Below are 21,446 nucleotides of genomic sequence, written 5' to 3' on the forward strand. Positions count from 1 at the left end.
AATACTTTTTAAAACGCATCAGTATTCCGGTGATGAATTGAAAATCAGTTATCATTCAAGTACGTTTATTATAATATTAAGATATCGTGTACATAAATTGAATCTCAACCGAGAGAAGAAAATTGGCTCTTACAAATCATTCGCATAAGTATGCCACTATCACTATTGTTATGGTGTGTTTATTGGCGACATGTTTGCATAAAAATAACAATATTATCACATTGACCAATTACCATAACGTTAACGAATGTCTACATGTTGTTTGTTTCACAAATAAAATCGAAATATGTTTCGTAATACTACGTCGGTATTATTGGATAAAACTTGAATAATTAATGGGGAAAAAAATAAAAAAGTTTGACAAAATGTATAATATTATACGGATGGACAAATGACGTTAGATATCATTGATATTATCCAGAGTGTATGTGCACTGTGTTCTAGGCCGAATCCAAGGAGAGAGGTTTAGGATTCAGATCCCCCGAAATTTTTTCTTGAAACAAAATCGACTTATATTAAATGCCCACTACACTTGAAATCTTACGATTTTCTAATCAAAAAAATAAGGGATATACTCTAAATCCCCACCCCTAACACCTAAAAATGTTTTGCTTACTATGACCTTGATTGTGTCCGTTTGTAATTGGTACGGGTTTTAAACGTGGACCCCGGAGCAATTCTTGCGTTATTAGTAAGTGTACAGTGTACACATTGTACTCTTACCCTCGTGCACGACACGTGTTTCTGGACGTTGAAAAATACAACGGAACCCGAGATGAACACGTAACGTTGGAAACGCGTACAATTCGAAAGTGGAATTGAAATTGCACCGGGGACGTACAACACGCGCGCAGTCCTTGAGGTTCTCGTAAAACTTTAAATTCGATACCATTACCACGGTGACGTTCGAACGGAATGTATTGCATTTTTGTTCTATGATCTAACCGCGCGCCACCAACTCTCACTCACCCGGTTTCGTTTATGCAGGCGCGCGCGTTAAATAATAATTATCGATCGTCGGCTCGCGCGACTCGATGATCTTTTCAAACACTTGGATTTGCAAAACGTACAGCGTAATGTGTAATGTTGTACGCGACAACGTCATGTGCCCCGATTCGACGCGTTCATTCGTTTACGAAATCCGTCAACGCCATTAATATTCAAACGGATACAACGACGACACAATTATATTTAACTGTGAAAAAATCATAAAACGCGTGCACACGTCCATTGTTCCAACACATGTAATCCATTACAGCGGACGGTACACGCGTAATCTAATACGTGCAAACGATAATGATAATAATATTATTAATAATAATAATAATAATAATAATAATAATAATAATGATTAATAAATATATAATTATAAATAGTATAAAAATAAAATAAATTCGGTGGCGCGTTTTCGTTTTACCCGCGGGAAAGGCGATCGCGGGTGCACGGGCACCTCATTTGGACGTGACGGGGGTACACATCGCGAAACCGCCGGTGACAACTGTACCCAGGTGTGTTTCATAACAGTTGTCGCCGAGGCGAAAAGTCCTTTTGCACGCGCCGCGAATATCATTACTGCCGTACGCGTACGTCGTTGTTAATATTATCGTCGATTTCATAATCACCGGCGTGTTTCGTTTGTCACAAGGCAACGCGAATCACCGTGGAAATGCCACGCGCGTCGATTCGATCACGTTCTTATCGTCGAACCGTCAACGATGTATTATTGTTCTTATCATTATCATACCGTCCGAAATGCGGTACAGGTGTACCCACTAAACATAACATTGAAGTTAAAGATTACATGACGGTCACATGACGGAGGGGGGAGGTGGTGATTGTCGTTTAATTTTTGAAAATAAAATTATAGGCTTACGGATTATCCAAACCCGTGAGAGTATAGTGCCCCGAGCAGCTACCCCTATTTTCCGGCCCTCTCGCTCACTGTTGGGACGGTTTGCACCGAAACTTATTATGCAGATTGCGATAGCTGTGCTTGTGGAGGCCCGTTGCGATTGCTAAGAAAATCATCATTATGCTACTAGTGTGCGTATTACAATAATGGTTATGAATCAATCGCAGTTCATGGAAAACAAATGTAGGTACGCGTTACAATAATCGCGAATCGTAACGTGTGAAAAGGGTATTTTTAAGTGCGTTAAAAAACAAAACGGTTATAATAAATACTTCAAACTTGCAAATAATGCATTTTAATTGTGACCATCTGTTTGTGTATCGCGGAACAGTGACGACCATAAAGGAGTTAATTTTCATCAGCACATCACCACAGCATTTAACGACGTCATCGTTTTTACTTTTTAATTTTTATTTTTTTACACGCTAAAAATTTAAAATCAGCGTTGTGTGCAAATACCTACAACTGTAATTAACGGGTATCATAAAATTTGCAATTCTCTAGCGCAACTATTAATATTAATGAAAAATAATGTGTTGTATTATATAAATGACTTTAATTGTCAATCAATAGAAAAATAGTTAAAATTATTAATAATACGATGGTTATTGATAATGTATAGTTAAGTAAGAAGAAGTAACGACTTTTTATTTTTTTTATTTGGTTAATGTACTTGTAGTACTTACTGTTTTGGGTATATTATTCAAAAAGAAAAATTTGTTCAACATTAAAACGTTAATAAATGAATAACCATTACTATAAAGTAATTGTAGTATTCGATATATATATATATATATATATAATATTTTTTTTTGTAGATAATGACCGGTTTTAAATAGCTTAAACCGATCGTGACTTTATAATAAATGCCTCTAGGTGATTACAACTTAACATACACTTACGTATCATTAACTTCAGAAGTTACTTCATAAGTACACATTTCATAAATCCGGTTTTTACGGTTTGCGCAGAAATAGCAGTTCTTTCTAGCAATATTTGTTAAATAATACTGGTTCGCGAGTACATTCATTTCGCGGTGTAAATATTATCTGCTTATATTTTGTTAAATTTAAATGTCGTCGAGTGTATAGGTCACAGGTAGATACCAACTATTTATGTGTAAAACAGCGGTCGGGAGCCGGAATGAGATTTTTTTTAATAATTTTATTTATACATTATAAAAAAAAAAAAAAAAAACGTTGATCGTTATGAAACAACACTGAACACACATTGTTATATTATCGCGTTGTCATTGAGATTCGGTGGCACCGCGCGAGAAATAATAGTAATAATAATAATAATGATAATATTTCACCAGTTAATAGGTACGTACCTGTAACTGTCATGATAATAATTAAAACACAAACTATTACATTGTATTATTCTAAGTACACCAATAATGCTTTATGACCATTATTATTATTATACGTTGTGAATGAGATAATAATGAAAGTAGCAGCTTAAATAGGTTTCGAAAAATGTAATTCCTAGATTGCCTTGGGTTGTGCGGTAATCCGTCGGACTCATACGTCTGTTTGTCCTCGTAGCGGGGCCGATAAATGTTCGTATTGAATACTATTTAGGATTCCATTATACGTCCCCGGTTAGTGGTGCCAAAATATTATATACTCATTATTATGGTGTACGGTGTATCTTGCAGTTAACTCGAAAACGACAAATGTATGTATAATAGACAAGTAGTTACACATTTTCGTGTGCGGATTGTATGAGTGATATGGTGCAGAAATTTTTAACGCACGCAAGTTTTATCATCAAAACTTACCTTTTCAATCATGGAATCTATTAGCTTTGCATCCGAATTTGCAGGATGACAGTCGGCCAATTGATACCACGTTATGAACAAAACCAAACACATGTATTTAAACATCATTTTGAATACCGGTCTGAAAAAGAACAAATTACAAGCACGATTAGTATAATACACAGGAAATATGAAATATTATTATAATAAATTATTATTCAGCAAACGTCCCCCCAATAAGCAAGAGCATAATATTTTTGTCACTCGAATTCATTTTGACGTTTTATTACATATTTTAATTTTATGTTGCATTGCAAGAGCTTTGGATTTCGTGATAAATATTTCGAGGCACATAAATGCTATTATATAACCAAGGATTTTTGTCGTTAAAGAAGAAACAAAAAAGTTAGCGCAAATAATAATGAAGAGATTTTACGTGAAAGTAATCTCTTAAAAAAAATCATTATTACATTGTTGACCGTGAGTCGAAAAGTCACTTGTCGTAAAGTTAAATCTTGATTTCGTGTTTATAAACCCCGACAAAAGAGAGATAGTGAGATAGAGAAAGAGAGAGAGAGAGAGAGATTACAAACTCCGGCAATACTATTTCAAAATAAATGTTAAAACTTCAAAATATTATCACATAAAATTATTATAATATTACAACAACAATTTTGCTATGCGCGCCACGCAAGACGCAGGAAGCGTATCGCTCCATTTGGTAATTGTTATCGATAAAAATTTCATTTTAAAATTCAAATCACGCAAAGGTCGTAGATAAAATAAAATTAAAAGTTAATTATCGTGTACATTATTATCACTAGGTATGCAATTGTTGTGTAACGTGATGGAACTTTTTTCCGTATTTGAAACTTGTTTACAATAATTTACTGTGTATTCGCTTATCACACATCAGTAGGTTGTGTATAGTGGTATAATATCAAACAGAATTTATGGAGTATATAGCATATAACGTATCAGATACATTCCGATATTGGTGAGTCGGAAAACAATTCACAGTGGGCAGTGCACTAATATGCACTTGTTAAAAATATCGGAAAAGTGAAAGTATTATTCCTGTTTGTAGACGTCCGATAAAACCTTAAGTTGTTGTTATAATTATTACGCCACGGCGGCAGATTGTCGATTAGTTCAATTCCAAAGATCTGGTTTTGATCGATAAAAAAAAAAAACCATATAAAGTTGCACGCACACGCACACGCGCGTGACCCAGAACGTATTATTTTTTTCCCCGTCGACGCACAATTTTCAATATACAACAATATATTATGATAATTTATTATTTGCTAACCCGTACGTATGTTTGGTTATTAAATTTTTTTCTTTCCTACTCGAAACAGGTAAAATCTGTGTTTTTGAAGCCGTCTGAGAGTTTTACGAAATTTTATTGCTTCATCGCGGGCGGTGTACACGACGACATGCATGCAACGAGGTCGCGCACAATCTACAAAAAAAAAAAAAAACGCCCGTCGGTATACGCATAGGTATCTGGACGCGGCTTGCCTACCCGTGGCTACCGCGAACGACGTGTAGAAGTGACACGCGCCGTCCTGATGTGAGTCAACGGCGTTTAACGATAACACAGTATTTAGCCGCGCAGGTATCACGCGCATCGGAGATTCGGCCGAGACACGACTACGACGGAACAGAGGTCGGCAAGAATAAATGTTACTGTAATGAAGTATGTAAATGGAAAAAACCGCAGAAAAAGAGAAAAAAAATAACGTAATTGATTGTTATTTGTGCCGGTTATTACTGAAATGTTTTACAGAAGACGTTTAATATCAAATGGAATTTACCGATGGCAAACATATGACAAATGAAATCAAAGAATATTGAAATGTATTTTTGCTTGTAGAGACCTCAAGGCTGATGTTTTTGCCTTTTATAGGGATCTCAAATACAGGTCTTAGATTTTCCTCATGGCATTGCTATCAAATTCATAAATAATCGGAAACGTTTTACCAATCAAAATGTATTGAATATTGATTTGACGAATCATAACTATGTTACGAAAAAAACTATAGGATTGTTCATGCGACATTGATTAATTTTTAACTCATTCGTATAAACGTAGTTTCTTTATAACGTTCATCGATTAAACGGATTATACGGTTTACGTTGATTCATCGTCGGTTTCCACGCTGACCTCTCAGGGCTCGAGGCTGGCACCGAACTAACCTAACCGGGAAACGTGGAAGCATCGGATGTCGTTCGTTTTCATAATCACGTGCGTTCAATAATGTATATTTTTTGAATTTTATTACGATTTTTTTATAATCACGCTTTTTCGAGTGGACGATGACGCGTGGTATAGCGTGGTATCGGCCGCCGGATGGTTAGATGGAATGAAAAATTCGATCCGTCGGGTTTGGAGATTTTTGTGGACGCCTTTGACGTAACACGTGTGTAACGGAGCAGTAAAACAATAATGTAAAATCGAAACGACCCAGCGCGTTGATTGCTCGTCGTTGGTACGGTGTTTGGGATGACGCGACTGAAAAAATCTGCTTGGTCGCGAAATCTACCCCCGCAACATGCTAACTCGACGACGCGTGTTAAGACGGTCGTCTTGAATCTGATAGAAATTTTAGTCGTCGCCGCGTAAAAACATTACTTTGCATTCAGTCAGTCGCGTACCAAATCGCCTGTTGGGCGCTGACTGATGTGGTGCATAGATCGAACCGATGAAATGTTTACGGATTACCGTCGTGGAAAACCTCTACCGGACGCAGCGCCGGCACTATGATTTCCGAGGTCCTGGGTAATTGATAAAATCGAGGCCCCCTCACCTGAGACAACTAAAAACGAAAAAAATACCGTTTACGTAATACGTAATCAGACTGGTGAAATGAACATAGTCATTATTATTCCGCATTATAATTGATATCGATGAAAAATCGCGAGGCCTTGTGCGGCCGCACTTACTGCGTCGGCGCTGACCTGAAAGTTTCGACTCGGACGATGATTTTGGATTTTCGTTTTAAACTGTATCGTTAACCTAACGTTTGAAACGTTCGTCGCGGAAACCCGACACGTACCTATCTATCGAACTACGCGCTCTGCATCCCGTTGCTAAACTCGATGCACGGTTGTGCGCGTGATATTAAACCCAATCGAATTCGAGCGATTGAATCCCTAACGGTAGGTCGGAGATGACTGCCTCCAGTCCGGAAAGTTCTTGTGTAATGAATAACCGTATAGGGTGCAAGTGTCGTCGGAACGGAAGCTGTTTCGTTAATGGAATGTAATTTTCGTAAGAGCACAGCGACCACGTGCGACGGCGATAGGTACCGGCGATTTTCGTAAAAACAATTTGTGTTACAACGTACAAAAAGATTCAAATCTAGTTACGCATCCTAGCACGCGATTGCACAATTCCATACGAACATGCACGGCGATTCTATTTAAATAATTGTGTATGCATTGTTAAGAAATCGTGTTAGTCGTTATAAAACTGATATTTTTACGTTTGCTTTGAAATAATCGGATTGTCGGAACGCTTGGACGTGAATATATTTTACTCACGGTTTGTAACGTAAATATTTCATTATTCGAACGATGAAAACTTTCAACATGGTGATATCTAGAGCGGAAAAAAAAATCATTTCTTCTTTTTGTCCGGTCACGTATACCCACATTACGTTCCAACTTTGATTTGTTGGTCATCGTTGCCAAGTACAATGTTTGAAAACGAAATGGGCTTGAGCCGTGGAAAACGTGCGCGGTTTAAAACGATCTAGTCGGAAAATACGACATGTACGCGCATATTATCGATGGTGAACGGGGAAAAATCTTAAAACGTTATTTCCGCGCGTGTTAGTATTTTTAATTCGAGTATATTTTTTTGTAGCACTGTATGCGTATGCGGCTCCATCTCATCATAGTGTACACACCTATACTACTTCATACAGTGCGGTGTTTGTATTATTATTAGCACCCGTTCCATTATATTGTGCTGGTATATCCTATAGTTTAGTAAGTCCTGCGCTCGATGTATAATATATTACCTATTATACTGACAATCAATCCGTAAGTTTAACCGTTCAGGAATCTGCAACGCATCACCGATCAGTAAAACAGATACGGTCGACAAACCGAACACGCAAAGTCAATGAAAAAAATAAGAAAAAAAAAAACTGAACTAACTGAATTACATTCAGATCGTCAAATAAGACTCGACGACGTCACTGCGTATTTGTAGAGTACACGATCAAACGGCTAGATGATCACACGTCGAATAATCAATAGAAAGTAAAATGCAACGCGCACATAAGAGAAGGTTCAGACTGGCCACCGACCTACAGTGTTTATGATATAACAGTCATTTCAGTTTCAATACACTTTCCTTTTTACACGTTTTAAAACGTGTACCTTAAGTAACTCGTCCTCCTCGCGGACGCGCGTGCCTCAAACTGACCCTACACAGTTGAGCGGTGCCAACACTACCGATTCGATTACAACAATAGATATTCGTACGTTTATAGTGAAGCGATACAATTATTACTATTTCGCTATGCCTATCCGAGAGGACGGGGGAAAAAAAAAAAAAATAATAAAAATAATAACAATCGGCTGAAGCCGTGTTGTGCCCGGTAATGATTCTGCGGATCCAGGCAACCCGTACGCGCGGCGAGTGCGTTTCCCTACGAGAAATTATCACGCATCCGTTACTCGTGGAAACAATAATGATTTACAACCGAATTAACATGCACACTCGTAATGCGCTCCTACAATAATATATTTTATTGGTTGCGTTCATAACGCGTGTTGTACGTCATGTTAAATTTATATAATAACTACGATAATAATGACGATGATGATGATTATAATATTAAAACAGTGATGTTTGACGAGCGTTCATCAAGAAACCGACGGTCAACGGTTCAGTAATGGATTATCTTTATCTTGGTAAACGTGCACCGTTCAATGGATATTAGACACGTTATTATTGCTTAATTAGTATTGTTAGTATATGTAATGCACGACGAACAAAAACGGACTATCATAACTTCATCGTTGTTATATTTGTTTGCAATAATCGACGAGCGATTTGCGTGTAAAGACGTACCTAGAGCAAACCAACACGGACGGACGGGTACTCTTGTAGCCCGTTAATTCGTCTTTCCGCGCTCGGTTTTGTCCAGTCGTACAGGCACGTCAACACGATAATGATGGTACCGTGATGATATGGGGTGAAAACAAAGAAAAGCTCAACTTTTCGTCAAAATTATACCATAAAAAAGTAACATGAGCGTGTATCTACTGCTTTGACGTTGCACGTGCACACCTCACGTACGAAACGCGCGTGAGTTGGTTAAAACACGTTCGGCCGTGTTGCAGTGTTACGCGTACGTGCGCGTACGTGCAATACTATCAGCGTCTGATAATGCATAATAATATTGGTGTTACGTAAAAAACTACGAGTATATTACTCGGTTGGATTACTTATTCGCGTCGTTAGCACCGTGCTTCACTCGTACGCGCTAGCCGAGCGGCTACCAGATCGTTTTGCTTTCCCTTTCGGCGGGCACCCGATACCGTTCGATTTCCTCTTTCCCGGTGGGGCCCCGACGCCAATACACAAACGATAGGAAACGGTAATAATATTTTTAATATTAAACACATTACGTTCGTTCGCCTTAGATTAATAGGTCCGTGACGTAAGCTATATCCGCTGTATCCGCTCGCAGGCGTCTTTCGTTCACGCGCGCACGTTAGCGTACGCACAACACGCGTCCGTCCGAAAATCTTTGAACAACCATGGGAAACACTCACGGACGCCTTGAGAAACGCCCTTGAATAATACCTGAATTCGGGAGGCATTTAAATCGTATACGAACGATGATGTTTGTGTGTAATGCGCGCACGTATGGACCTACTATTCTAAATTAGTAATTATCGAACAGTAGGTTTCCGTTCAATGTCGTGAACTTGAAATTAATTTATCGTCATATCCGTTTGGAAAACGGTGTTGTACAACATCCGAACGCAAAGAGTAAAATTCTGAATACCTTGTGTAATAAAAATAATACGAAAAAATTCACGAAACGAACGGACTGAACAATTTAAAATTCAATAGATCGTATAAATATTATAACGGTTTCGCATTTGTAATTTTATAAGAATAAATATGAATTTGAAGTATTTAAACAATGTCTGTAATGATAAGTTTATTTACATAGATATATTAGCAAATTATTTACAAATCAAATGTTTGAAGAATCATTGCCTACAGACATTATAAACGTATCGAAATATGATTGAGTAAAAAAAAAAAATTTCTTACGGTTATGGCAAATCGGTGAAAACTGTTTATAACCTACAATCAAGCATTGGTAATATAACTAACAATTGATTGAATTGCAGTATAGTATAGTGTTGTGTTGGCAATTGAAATTTCAAATAAATCGTTTAAGTAAATCACCGTGTACTACGAACAGTAATAGTTTTCGTTTAAAGACGTAAGCCCTATATAATGGGGCTATTGATGATATCAATTAATTTATTACCCGCATTTCAATAATTACATTACAATGATTTATACAGGTATACATGCTTATATAACATACATTAATGAATCACTATACGGCTGTAACGCATTAAACGAGTTATAAGGTTGTAATTTATATATACCTAAATGTTCGTAAAAAAAAAAAAAATTTTGCCCGGTAAATTGCTTTGCATAATAACTATGTAGCTTTTATGTAATCGAAAATAAACAGGAAAGTCGACTTTAACAGTAAACAGTGCTAAAAAGTAGGTTTGTTTGAAATCGTGTACGAAAATGATGTGCTTTTGATGTGAACGTTTTATCACGAGATTAATAATACCTAGTGAACGAGTTCCGAAATGAATGCGTCAATTTGTCCGGACAATTCGTTCGCAATCCAAAACGATTCGTAATAATATAACAGGTAGTGCGCCTGTTGATCGTCGCCAAGAAACTACCGTGCACCGAAATCTTCGCGGCGGAGTTTGTTCTTTTAAAAAAACTTAAATCTTGTTCGTCACCACCGGCAGAACAACGCGTGGGATAACGGGTAGAAAAAAAAAAAAAAAAACGAACAAAAACCGATCGGATGCGTGGAACGACGAACGGGGTGAGAAACAAAAAAAAAAATACGTCTACGAAAATACGGTTCGCCGCGGAACACCGACGGGAACGGAGACGATGTACCGCCGCGACAAGCGGTAAACGGGGGGAAAAAAAAAAAATGCTAATCCGATTTTACTTACTTCTCTGGTGACGGTGTGCCGAGCACGGAAACGCGGCTTTCGGTCGTGTGCGGTCGAGATGTTATCAACGTCTGTACGGTACACCGCGCACACGCACTAGCACATTTCAACAACGAGCGCCGGCGATGACTTAAGCGCGTACAGTATCCGCCTGGTTCTCGGTGTGCGTGTTTAAAATCGCCGCGGCGCGGTTATCCGTCGGCGGCGTCGGCGGCAACGCGCGTAGAAGGGTCGGTGGCGCCCGGGTGGGGGAAACTGACCGTCGCGCGTGGACGGATATTACGGTGCGTCGCCGCGGCGGTGAAAGTAGCGTCTCTCGGGCCGGCGGCCGACGGGCGAAAGGAGGGGCGCGATGGGGAACGCCGAATGTTGTTGCGCGCCGGCCGGTGTGCGGCGTGGCTGCCCCCTCCCTCCCCGGGGTGGGGTGGGGGGGGGGGCGAACGCGGTGCGTAGGTCAGACGTGTGCCCGGGTGGGCGTAAGTGCGTGCACGCGCGCGCATCGCGACCGAGGCGGACCGGCGTGTCGGGAAGATTCATCCGGTTGCCGGGAGGGGGTTGACGATTGTTGTCCTCCGACCGTGTGCCAGGAGAAGCGTCGGAACGGTAGGAAACAGGTGTTATTCTAACGGGCAGCACGACCCGAATCGGGCGGTAGGAGAAATCGAGAGGGCGGTTGACTTTTAGGGATACGGGCGCCTTAACAATAACATCGTTTTCCTTGTACAACGGTCGAGTTCCTACTGGATATTTGAAATTTGCGCGATTTACAAACCCAATCTGACCAAACAAACTTCATAGTGTGTTCGGGGTCGTCCTTAGAATAAAAGTCCTGACAGGAAAATAATACGAATCGCGATGCATTGTCTGACGGCCGTTAAAGTTGACCAGTTGCGTTGTATAGAACGTTGCCCGAGGCCGGGTCGGATCCACCAGAAGTTGGTGCGCAGATGCAAGTGAAACTGTCGATTCGGTTTTCGAAAATCGTACGGTATCAAGGTTGACTACACGTTGTTATTACGGGCGTGTGTATTGAAAACGATCGGACGAGCCGCTGGATTATCGAATCTCCGTCGACCCGTTCCGTTTCCGGTCCGCCTTTGCGTCGCGACAACCATACGGGCGGTGCAGCGTACGCGAGTCCGATTTCAATCCGGTCCGGCACTTGGATTTTTTTTTCTCCCTCTCCCGCGCGCACGTACCTACTTTTACCGTATTCGAAGGTCCGGGGCCCCCGCGTACTGTATCGTTTTTATTTTTATTTTTTTCCTCTCCAATCGCATTACATACAACCACCGCACATAATGCATTTGTAATGCGCGTTGCACACGAACCTTTTCCCTCCTTTCTTCTTCCACGCGTGCTATAAAATCCCGTTGCTTAACGCGAATGTTTATTAAAAAGTTGTACCTAACACGCGCACGCATTTGATCCAATTATTGCGTCACCGTGCATAAGATATTATTTTGCTCTCCGAGTATATCGCCACGCGCCATCTGAATACGAGTGTAATAATCGAGTGGATCGGTCAGCGTACATCGACCGACAACGCCCCTCGTACGGAAAACTGTCGTACTTCTACCGCGGTCACAGCCGCTCAATGTTCGTGTCCTTAAGGCGATCGTATTAACCCATTTGGATTTTCGTGTACAGACGCAGTTGTGGTAAATTATCAGTTGCGTGCAAGTGCAGTCCAACTCCATACCGATGTGTAATTCATACATATCGTTTTATCGGAAAAATAACGTCGATTTTTACACGTTCGAAACTAAACAATATTGTTCGCAGTCGTATATCAAATCGTTAATCTACTAATTGCTACTAACATTTTCGAACATTCCCAAAACTTTCATATTCGTTAAATATCATTGCTAGTTCGAAAACGGATACTATTTTTTTATTTTTATTCATTCAATGTTTCCGTTCGAGATCACTGAACGTAGCAGCGATATCTTTGCCATGGTCGTTTTGACGGGAAACTAATGTCGTTTGCGATCCACTTGATTCGTGGTAGCCGACATTTTTCATAATACTTCGATCAGGGGTGGACTGGCCACTGCCTACTGTCCTGTAAGACACAAGGCCCTTGTAACACGGGGCCCTTCAAAAATGCATTACAACATACAAATCGAAACAAACGTTACACACCGATGTTGATTTAAAATTAAATGTTGACTAATATGTTATATCACGTCTTACTTATCATTATATAGGTAAAAATAAATAAGGGCGTACAAGTAAGCGTGTAAGTAGATTCACATGTGATAACGCATAGAAAAATAATGTAAAAAAAAAAAAAAAAAAAGAAAGTAATTGCATCTCTACGCGTATCGAAAAGGATTTAAGTTCTAGTGCATCGAGCTTTTACCGCCTCTCGACCATCGTCGACCACGAACATCGGCCGCGCGACCCCGTCCGTCCAGCGTTCCGAGACTGCCTTTGGCGTTGCTCGCGCAATCCCATCCACACAGGGGACGTCATTCGATCCACGTGCATCCATTGTGCCGCTTTAAACACAAATTGCCGTCTTATAATATAAATATTTTTCTAGTCTAAAAATGTTATTATAACGTACAATTGTAGTTGTTTCCTTGATTACTTAATATTTTAACATTTCAAATTAAAAATATACAGCTGTTACAAAATGCATACATACATTCGTATGGAAAACTTAATTATAAAAATATGATATTATACATCATTGTATATATTATATATTCTATATATTATTTATATCATTGATATAAAATATAACAATAAAAAGCATGGTAGTAAAAAATGCTTAAAGAGTTCGTTTTTGAATTATATTCGAAACTAAATAGTTATTGCCTAGTACCCATAAAAAACATGGGTTAATATGTTAATTATTAATAATAATTAAAATATAATTTGAAATAAATATTTTATAATCAGTTGCATTTCTTTCAGTTCTAGTTACGTACATAATAAAAATGTAATACTGAAAATTATTTACCGTCCTTGAGAAATTGCCGCCCTAAGCACTAGCTTACAGTGTTTACTGGGAAGTACGGCCCTGCGTGCACCGTTTGAAAATTCGTCTTGCGTCCGTTTCAATTGGCCCTCATGCACACGTACGGCCGCGCCGGAACGTTGGGCAACGCCGACGGTTGCCATCCCCGGGTGTACATGCTGGCAAACGACACTATCGCCGACGAACGCGATCGCGGACCTGATGTTTTATTCCTCGCGCGACGCGCGCGCCGTTAAAATAAAAATGTCCGCCAGCGGCCGCGACGAGCTGTCGCAACAGGATGTTCGCGCGCGCGTTTAGGTCCTGTTGATAGTTGCTTTTTCTTCTTCTTCTGCTGGCATTAATTACTCTTGAAGAGTTTTTTCCGCCATCACGATCTGCCTCCGTTCCTCCCTGTTATGAACTATTGTTCTCCACTCTCCTACTCCTACTCTTGCACTACTTCTTCCACATTATTCAACCATCTCTTTCTAGGCCGTCCGCGTGTCCTCTTCCCTGTAGACATCCATTCCAACACCACCCTAACCGTATCTTCCTCATTTATATGCATCACGTGACAAAACCACTATATTCGCTGACCATTTTTGAAGCTACTAACTGGTGCCAGTCCCAACTAATCCTGTAGTCTCCGATTAAATTTTCTTCTCCACACACCTGTTCTGTTGTCATAAACTGAACGGTGTCGCGTAAGTTAGTTGCGGTAATTTGAGCGTGTTAAAATGGTCGCGGAAATTTTTCGCTTAGGTAATATCAACGCGCGTCATATAGTCGCGTAACGATGGACAGTAAATAAATTATCGTAGTCTTATTTAATTATTCTTAAACTATTAAAATTATTATAAATTATATTAAAAATAAATCAATTGAAAATTCTCATAATATATTATTATACTAAACTGAACTCGAAGACAAGTACAATTTATTAAAATATCTATTCACATTATATTTAAAAATTAAAAATAGTTATAATAATAAAATAAAAAGCTATATTTATAATTGAAAATTAACAGCTATTCTTCTTAAATAATTTTGAAGATTGGTTGAATTTGGAATAAAAGCCGAAACAATTTTTTTAATTTGAATCGCCGAATCATGTATTTTTTCTTTTTGGGTAACGATATACTAGAAAGAAATTGTTCAACTTTAAATTGATTTATATTATTTTCTTTTTTCAATGTATTAATGAAAATCCAGATGGATGGGTGATTTAGTAGTGCATTGAAACAATTGTGTCAGCCTTCCACTGCATTATTTGTACTTGGAATATCTTTTTTGACTAAAGAATAATGATTCCATAGTGCAATAGTAAATCGTGGGGGCGTCCTCTTCTATTAACACGGTCTATATAGGTATCTTCAAAATAATTAATAAAATCTGTTAGTAATTCTTCATTATTTTTATGAAATTTTGTTTCCAAAAGGCGTTCAAAACTATATTCAATAAGATTTTCGGGTAAATATGCTAATGCCAGTATATCCAGAGAAAATTCTAGATCAGTAGAGTATCACTACTTAAACCTATACTTTGAATTTGGCGCCATATTGACTGTCCAAGATGAAAAAACAACCTTGAATTTTAAAATTTGGGTATACAAATGATGCTGCGTTCATATTACTTTTTTCCAAATCAGCCATAATCATTACTGGGTTTAAATTTGGTTTTAAAATATTTAGAGCCAAAAACTAACGGCTATAAAAAATTTCCTTTTTATCGCGGTACTGCTTTTAACTTATAAAATTGAATTTCATTAAAAATTAAAATATTGATAAAATACTAAGATTTTATAAACAAATTCGGAAAAGTAAATATGACATTTTTTTTTTTTTTTTGACTTCTACATTTTTTATAACATTAGTGAGGGCTAGGACGGCAGAGTCAATGTCGGAGGGAGATTTTAGAGGAATATTCAGAGATATGTTTTTTTCTACTATGTGGGAGAATTTATTCCAGTTTGTTTTACCTGGAGTGAGTGTAGGAAATGTTTTTAGGGAGACATGTTGAATGTTTAGTGTTAACAAGAGGGGTGTATGATCCGACGAGAGGTCTGATAAATTGGTTAAATTATAATTGATGTGATTAGGAAGAGTATGAATAAAAAAATCAAGAATATCAGGAACTCTGTTTGAATGTGATGGCCAGTAAGTTGGTCCAGGAGGAGAAAAGTGTTTGAGGTTGTTTGTAAGTAATGAGCTGTAAAGTGAGCGACCTCTGGTATTAGTTACTCTGGAACCCCATATTTGATGTTTGGAGTTGAAGTCACCTCCGGCTAAAAAAGTGTTACCAAGGGACTGGAAGTACAGTGTAAAATCATCATCAGTTATTTTATTAGCATTACCCGGTGGACAGTATACTGAGGAAATAGTGGTGGGAATATGATTCAATGATATTGATATATTAGTGGCTTGAAAGCATGTAGATTGGAAATGAGGAAGAATAGCGTGACTAATACTAGATTTTATTATTATGGCAGAACCAGTATGTGCGGTTCCATCAGGATGATCACAGTGGTATATTGAATAACCGGGAATACGGATAGTTGAGTATGGAGTGAGGTGTGCTTCACTTACTAGAATTATGTCTAACTTATTTTCAGTGATAAAGGCTTTTAGTTAATTTATTTGTTGCAATAAACCATTTGCATTCCAAAGAAGGATGGATATTTGATGAAGAATAACATGGTGATTATTTACCATCGTTGGATATAATAATTTTATTGATAACTGTAGTTAGTAAAGAGATTAAAGGACAAATCAGGTTTTATAATTCTTCGAGAAATGATGACAATTTTAGAGATGTCTGGATCGGTGTATGAAGTGAATTTAGAGTGGTTGTTTGAATTTTCAGTGGTAGCTTGGGCATATGATTTAGAGGGACCTGTAGATGAATTTGATGTAGCGTTTACAACATTTGGTTTGACATAAGTTGATTGAGAGAAGGTGTTTTTTTTTTTTTATTGTAGAGAAGATTGGAATTCCTTGTGAGTTGGGCAACCTCGGTAATTTGCAGGATGATCGCCACAGCAAAGAGCACATTTTGCTGGAAGACTCTGGGATTTATTGCATGAAGTGGACAGGTGGTTATCACCACAACGTACACATATTGGGGGGTGGTTACAATAAGATTTGGTGTGTCCAAACTCTTGACAGTGGAGACATTGTATTGTTAATTTGTTGACACGAGGTTTTTCAATTTTTATTTTTATGTAGTACAAAAAACTGATCAAAAATATGTCTTTATTGTTGATGGCTGGCTCCAAATCTATAAAAAAGAGCGGGAGAGGAAGTTTTGTGTTACGTTGGAGAACATTGGTGATATTTCTGGTTGTATGACCGTGAGCAAGTAATTCATTTTTAATTTCTTCTATTGGTGTAGTGTGGTGGAGATTTCTCAGTATTACACGATACGCTCTATCTTTTTTCAGTTGGTATGTATGGAAATCTGCTTTGGAATCTTGCAGAAATTTGATGACCGAGCGGTACGAATCTGCTGAAGTAGTGGAAAGTTTTACGCCATTAGTTGAGCTTTTTCATGAGAAATATTTCACTTTAATTAACTTTTTGATGGAATTACAGAAAGCATTGAAGTCATTAACTACGCGAATGAATATTGGTGGAGGTGGCTTGATAACAGGTGTGGTTGTTTCAGGTTCTAAATCCATCTTGGTTGATTGGTTGTCGTTTTGTTTTTCCGAGGGCTCGGTGTAGTTTGAAAACAGTGAGAATCGATTTGACGAAACAAATGTTTTACTTTGTTGTGAAGGAGAGTTAGGTGAGTGGGGGAGCGAATGTTTACTATTTCTACTATTTTTATTAATTTTCACAGTAAACCCGTCGGTTTGGTCGGAAATTTGTTGAGAAGTGACTTTATTATTTGACACACTCTGTAGACGAGATTTCTGTATTATTAATGGTGGGACGGATTTAGATTGTTGATTATCTGGCATGGTGTATGACGACGGTACGTTTTGTCGGTAGATAACGGAGAAGTCTGATAAGGCTGATCGTGCGGGACTGCGGCCGCCCGACGACGGCCGACCGTGCTATTTTGATATAACCGTGACGATAATAATTAGGTTGCAATAATTAAGTTTGTTACCAAATATGGACCAAAGGCACTCCTTTTCAATGGCTTGAAGTTTGGTTTGGCAAGTCAGAAGAATGACACTTTGTTGAACTTGTGGAATGTTTTTTTTTTTAAAAACGGACTATAACTTTGTAAGTTATTACGAAAATAAGGATAAAAATCGAGACACGATGTTTCATTATCAACGGTCGTACCGTGAATGCCGTTTCACGATTAAATTATATATGAATAGAAGAAAAACATGTGTTTCCGTGCTGGACATCTTAATTATTTAGTAAAATTTTACATATTATATGAAAAATGTCTAAGTATATTATTGACCGTGAAGCAAAATTGTTTTACTGTAGTGCGTGCGTACAAAGGAACAAGTGTAGATCTTCCATATTTATATGTATACTCAAGTGTTTTTTTTAAACGAACATATAACAAAGAGCTTCTTCCCTTCTAAAAAATCGGTAAATTGTAATTTAGTACATTACGTATAACTTAGTAAAATCTATGAATTACTTTTAGTGATATCTTTTAGTTATCAATCATAGCGAACTAATATATTCTATAAAACAGTAAAATGTATTTACTTAAGATTTTAGTTTTCCAAGGAATACAAATACTCACCCGTGCACCAGAACCATCAGTAAGTACAAATTTATCTCTTGTGGGTGATGGTGAAAATCAATCGATTGATTCATCCGGAACTAGTCTGGAAGAACAACTCGTTGCTGAGGTAAATAATTATTACATTCGGATGGCAAAAATTGACTCGTTTAAATTTAACGATCAATTGACGGATTATAAATGTGGTAGTTTTGTTCGAGATACAGATGTTCAAAAATTAGAGTACAATATATTTATAATTTTACATCGAATGTTTAATCTTTGGAAAAGTCAACTTCCTACAAAGGAAAATGTTTTAGAAAACAAACATCTTGAAAATAAAATTTTAAAACTATTTCAAACAAATTATGCAAGAACAATATGTAAACATATTCCACGATGTTTTGACTTCATCTACATTTGTGCACCTACATTTAAAAACTTTGGAAATTTATTTTCATTATTTTCGGACATTTGTCGCTTACGAAATATATATGTTTCAAAATATAATGATAAAAATCAAAATATATATATAGATGAAATTGATACCAACATTTTTCTTGAACGTATAAATTCGTTATACAATAGTCTATCTAAAATTAAATTTATTTCCTTAGAAACCAATTCCGATACCGAAAAAGAGGACGAAACATTTATAAAAAACATATTTAAAATAATTAATAAAATTGATAAAACAAATATGATACCAAGTAGTGATTGGTATAAAAAATCAATTTTCATTTATTATTCACCACCAGAAAAGTTAAATGTTCATTATTTCCGAAGTGACCCTTTGATTAACGATGAGAACAGGAATGAAGTTCACTCACTCGTTCTTAGTTTGAAAAGAATTATTTTTGAACGTGGTAAAGATTTGTTAACCGCTAATAATAATTATGAAGTACCAGAATCGGATGAAAATTTCATAATTAGTCACAACTTGGCATTAAATGATTTATTACTTAACGTTCTACGGTTGCTAAAATATAATTTTCGAAACGAGATTTTAAAAGTTATTGAACAATTTTCATTCCAAGAAAATGAAACTTTCACTATCTTTAAGATGACGTTTGATAATGTACTGTTGAAGAGTGAATATCAGAGAATATGTAAAATGATTCCTTTAATTCTGTATTATTTGTATAATGTTCATATTATCAATTTAAACGTATTTAGTTTGTATTTAACAATATGCAGTGATTGGAATGAATTTTTAATTGAACGGTGTATAACTCATAAACACAGTGGTGGAGCGTGGATGTACGATTCGCATTGTATAACACAGTCGGTAAATGAAAAACTAATGTTAAATTATTATTTGATTACACAAAAGGCGATATATGATGATAACGACATGAATAATGTTCATAATCTAGGTTCCTTGGAATCAATTATTCAATCGATTAATAGAAGTTTGTTAGATTTTTACAAGCCTAATAACGTTTATATATGGACGTCATTTGATTGGTTAAGCTCATTACGCATGTTCACTCAAAGTTTAAGTTCCGACGATTTGATCGAAATAAGAGAGCAGACAGTATCACTCGGTGAGGAAAAAATATCAATAACGATGTTGTATTATCATCTTTTACCATGGAATGCAAATTTAAAAACATTAATTGATTTTAAAATCATAGTTGATAACATTTTTATTTATAAATTATGCCAATACATTAAGAATCAAATAGTATATATTTATATTTACTTTGAATTAACGAATGTAAATGATGTCAAAGAGGGTGTGTTTTCGCGGCTTAAAATATCTACTAATTGGTTTAAATGGGGAACACAGGCATTGTTTATGTTCATGGATTTGACAATTGAGGGGTTTAAAATTCCCGATGAATGTAAATCAGTTATCGAAGCAATTGAAAAAATTAACTTTCACACAATCGGTCAGTTTAAAGATTCTGTGAAAGAGAAATATGAAAAAAATTGGAAAATTAATGATATTTTATCAAATATGAATTCTGATTATGTAATTAAATTGAACCAATTATTTTTTAAAAACTGTGTTGATGCAATACGTTTTATAAATAAATATATTTTTTTTTTTAAACCGTACCGATGGACTTCCTTATAAATTGGAAACTAATAATGTTCAAGAAATCTGTAAAAATTTAGATAATGTATTCAATGCAAATTAATACATTTTCAAAGTTTCCTGCAAGTATTCTCCATGTAGTAAAATTGAAAAATCACAAAAAGATATTTAAAAAGTAATAAGACATATAAACCGTAGATGCCTATTTTATTACATATTTGCTAAAAATTGTGATAATATTGTTAGTTTCAGTAAAGCTATGTAATGACTTATCACTTATATTTCTATTTGTGGAAAATCGAAAATTATGTTTAAATTTCTTAATGTTTTAAAATATTTATGTTGATTACTATGTTTAATATTCTATAAATACGTTTTATTATTTTTTACTTTTATTTGCTAATTTTTTTCTATAATTTTACAAAATAACTAAGGAAAAATATAATGAACAATTATGTATTTTACTGATTATAACTAATTGTTTGTTAATTTATTTAAATGTGTATATTACAAAAGTTAAAAAAAAAAAAGTTAAAATAATCTTTGTCATACAAATAAATCATTTTTATTTCCTTAATATTAAAAAAGTATTAAAACGATGAAGCTTTATAGCAGTGAAGACAAGTTTGTATTATAATATAATATATGGTCTTTTCATATGAGCTTTGCCCAATTGATGATGTCCGTATCACTAGCACGGCCACTTCTGAATAATAATACCAAACCGTGAAAATATTTAGTACTTTTTTTTTTGTACAATTTTATACAACCGAAATAATTATACTTGTACACCCACTCAAAC

General features: G+C 36.5%; 1 protein-coding gene across 2 annotated transcripts in view; it reads right to left on the reverse strand.

Annotated features, from left to right (window-relative positions):
- LOC112679253 (uncharacterized protein DDB_G0280205-like) overlaps positions 1-11,121 on the reverse strand; it is a 32,459-nt gene extending 21,338 nt beyond the window's left edge. For both annotated transcript variants that reach the window (XM_025548991.1, XM_025548982.1), the window contains exons 1-2: positions 10,935-11,121; positions 3,696-3,816 (exon numbers count right to left, since the gene is read on the reverse strand). In XM_025548991.1, the coding sequence (XP_025404776.1) occupies positions 3,696-3,803 (108 nt within the window). In that variant the 5' untranslated portion in view covers positions 3,804-3,816; positions 10,935-11,121. The remainder of the gene's footprint in view (positions 1-3,695; positions 3,817-10,934) is intronic.
- Positions 11,122-21,446: the final 10,325 nt, after the last annotated feature.

Source organism: Sipha flava, unplaced genomic scaffold (assembly GCF_003268045.1).
Source record: "Sipha flava isolate LNK unplaced genomic scaffold, YSA_version1 0_pilon_pilon, whole genome shotgun sequence".
In the NCBI taxonomy this organism is placed as follows: Eukaryota; Metazoa; Arthropoda; class Insecta; order Hemiptera; family Aphididae; genus Sipha; species Sipha flava.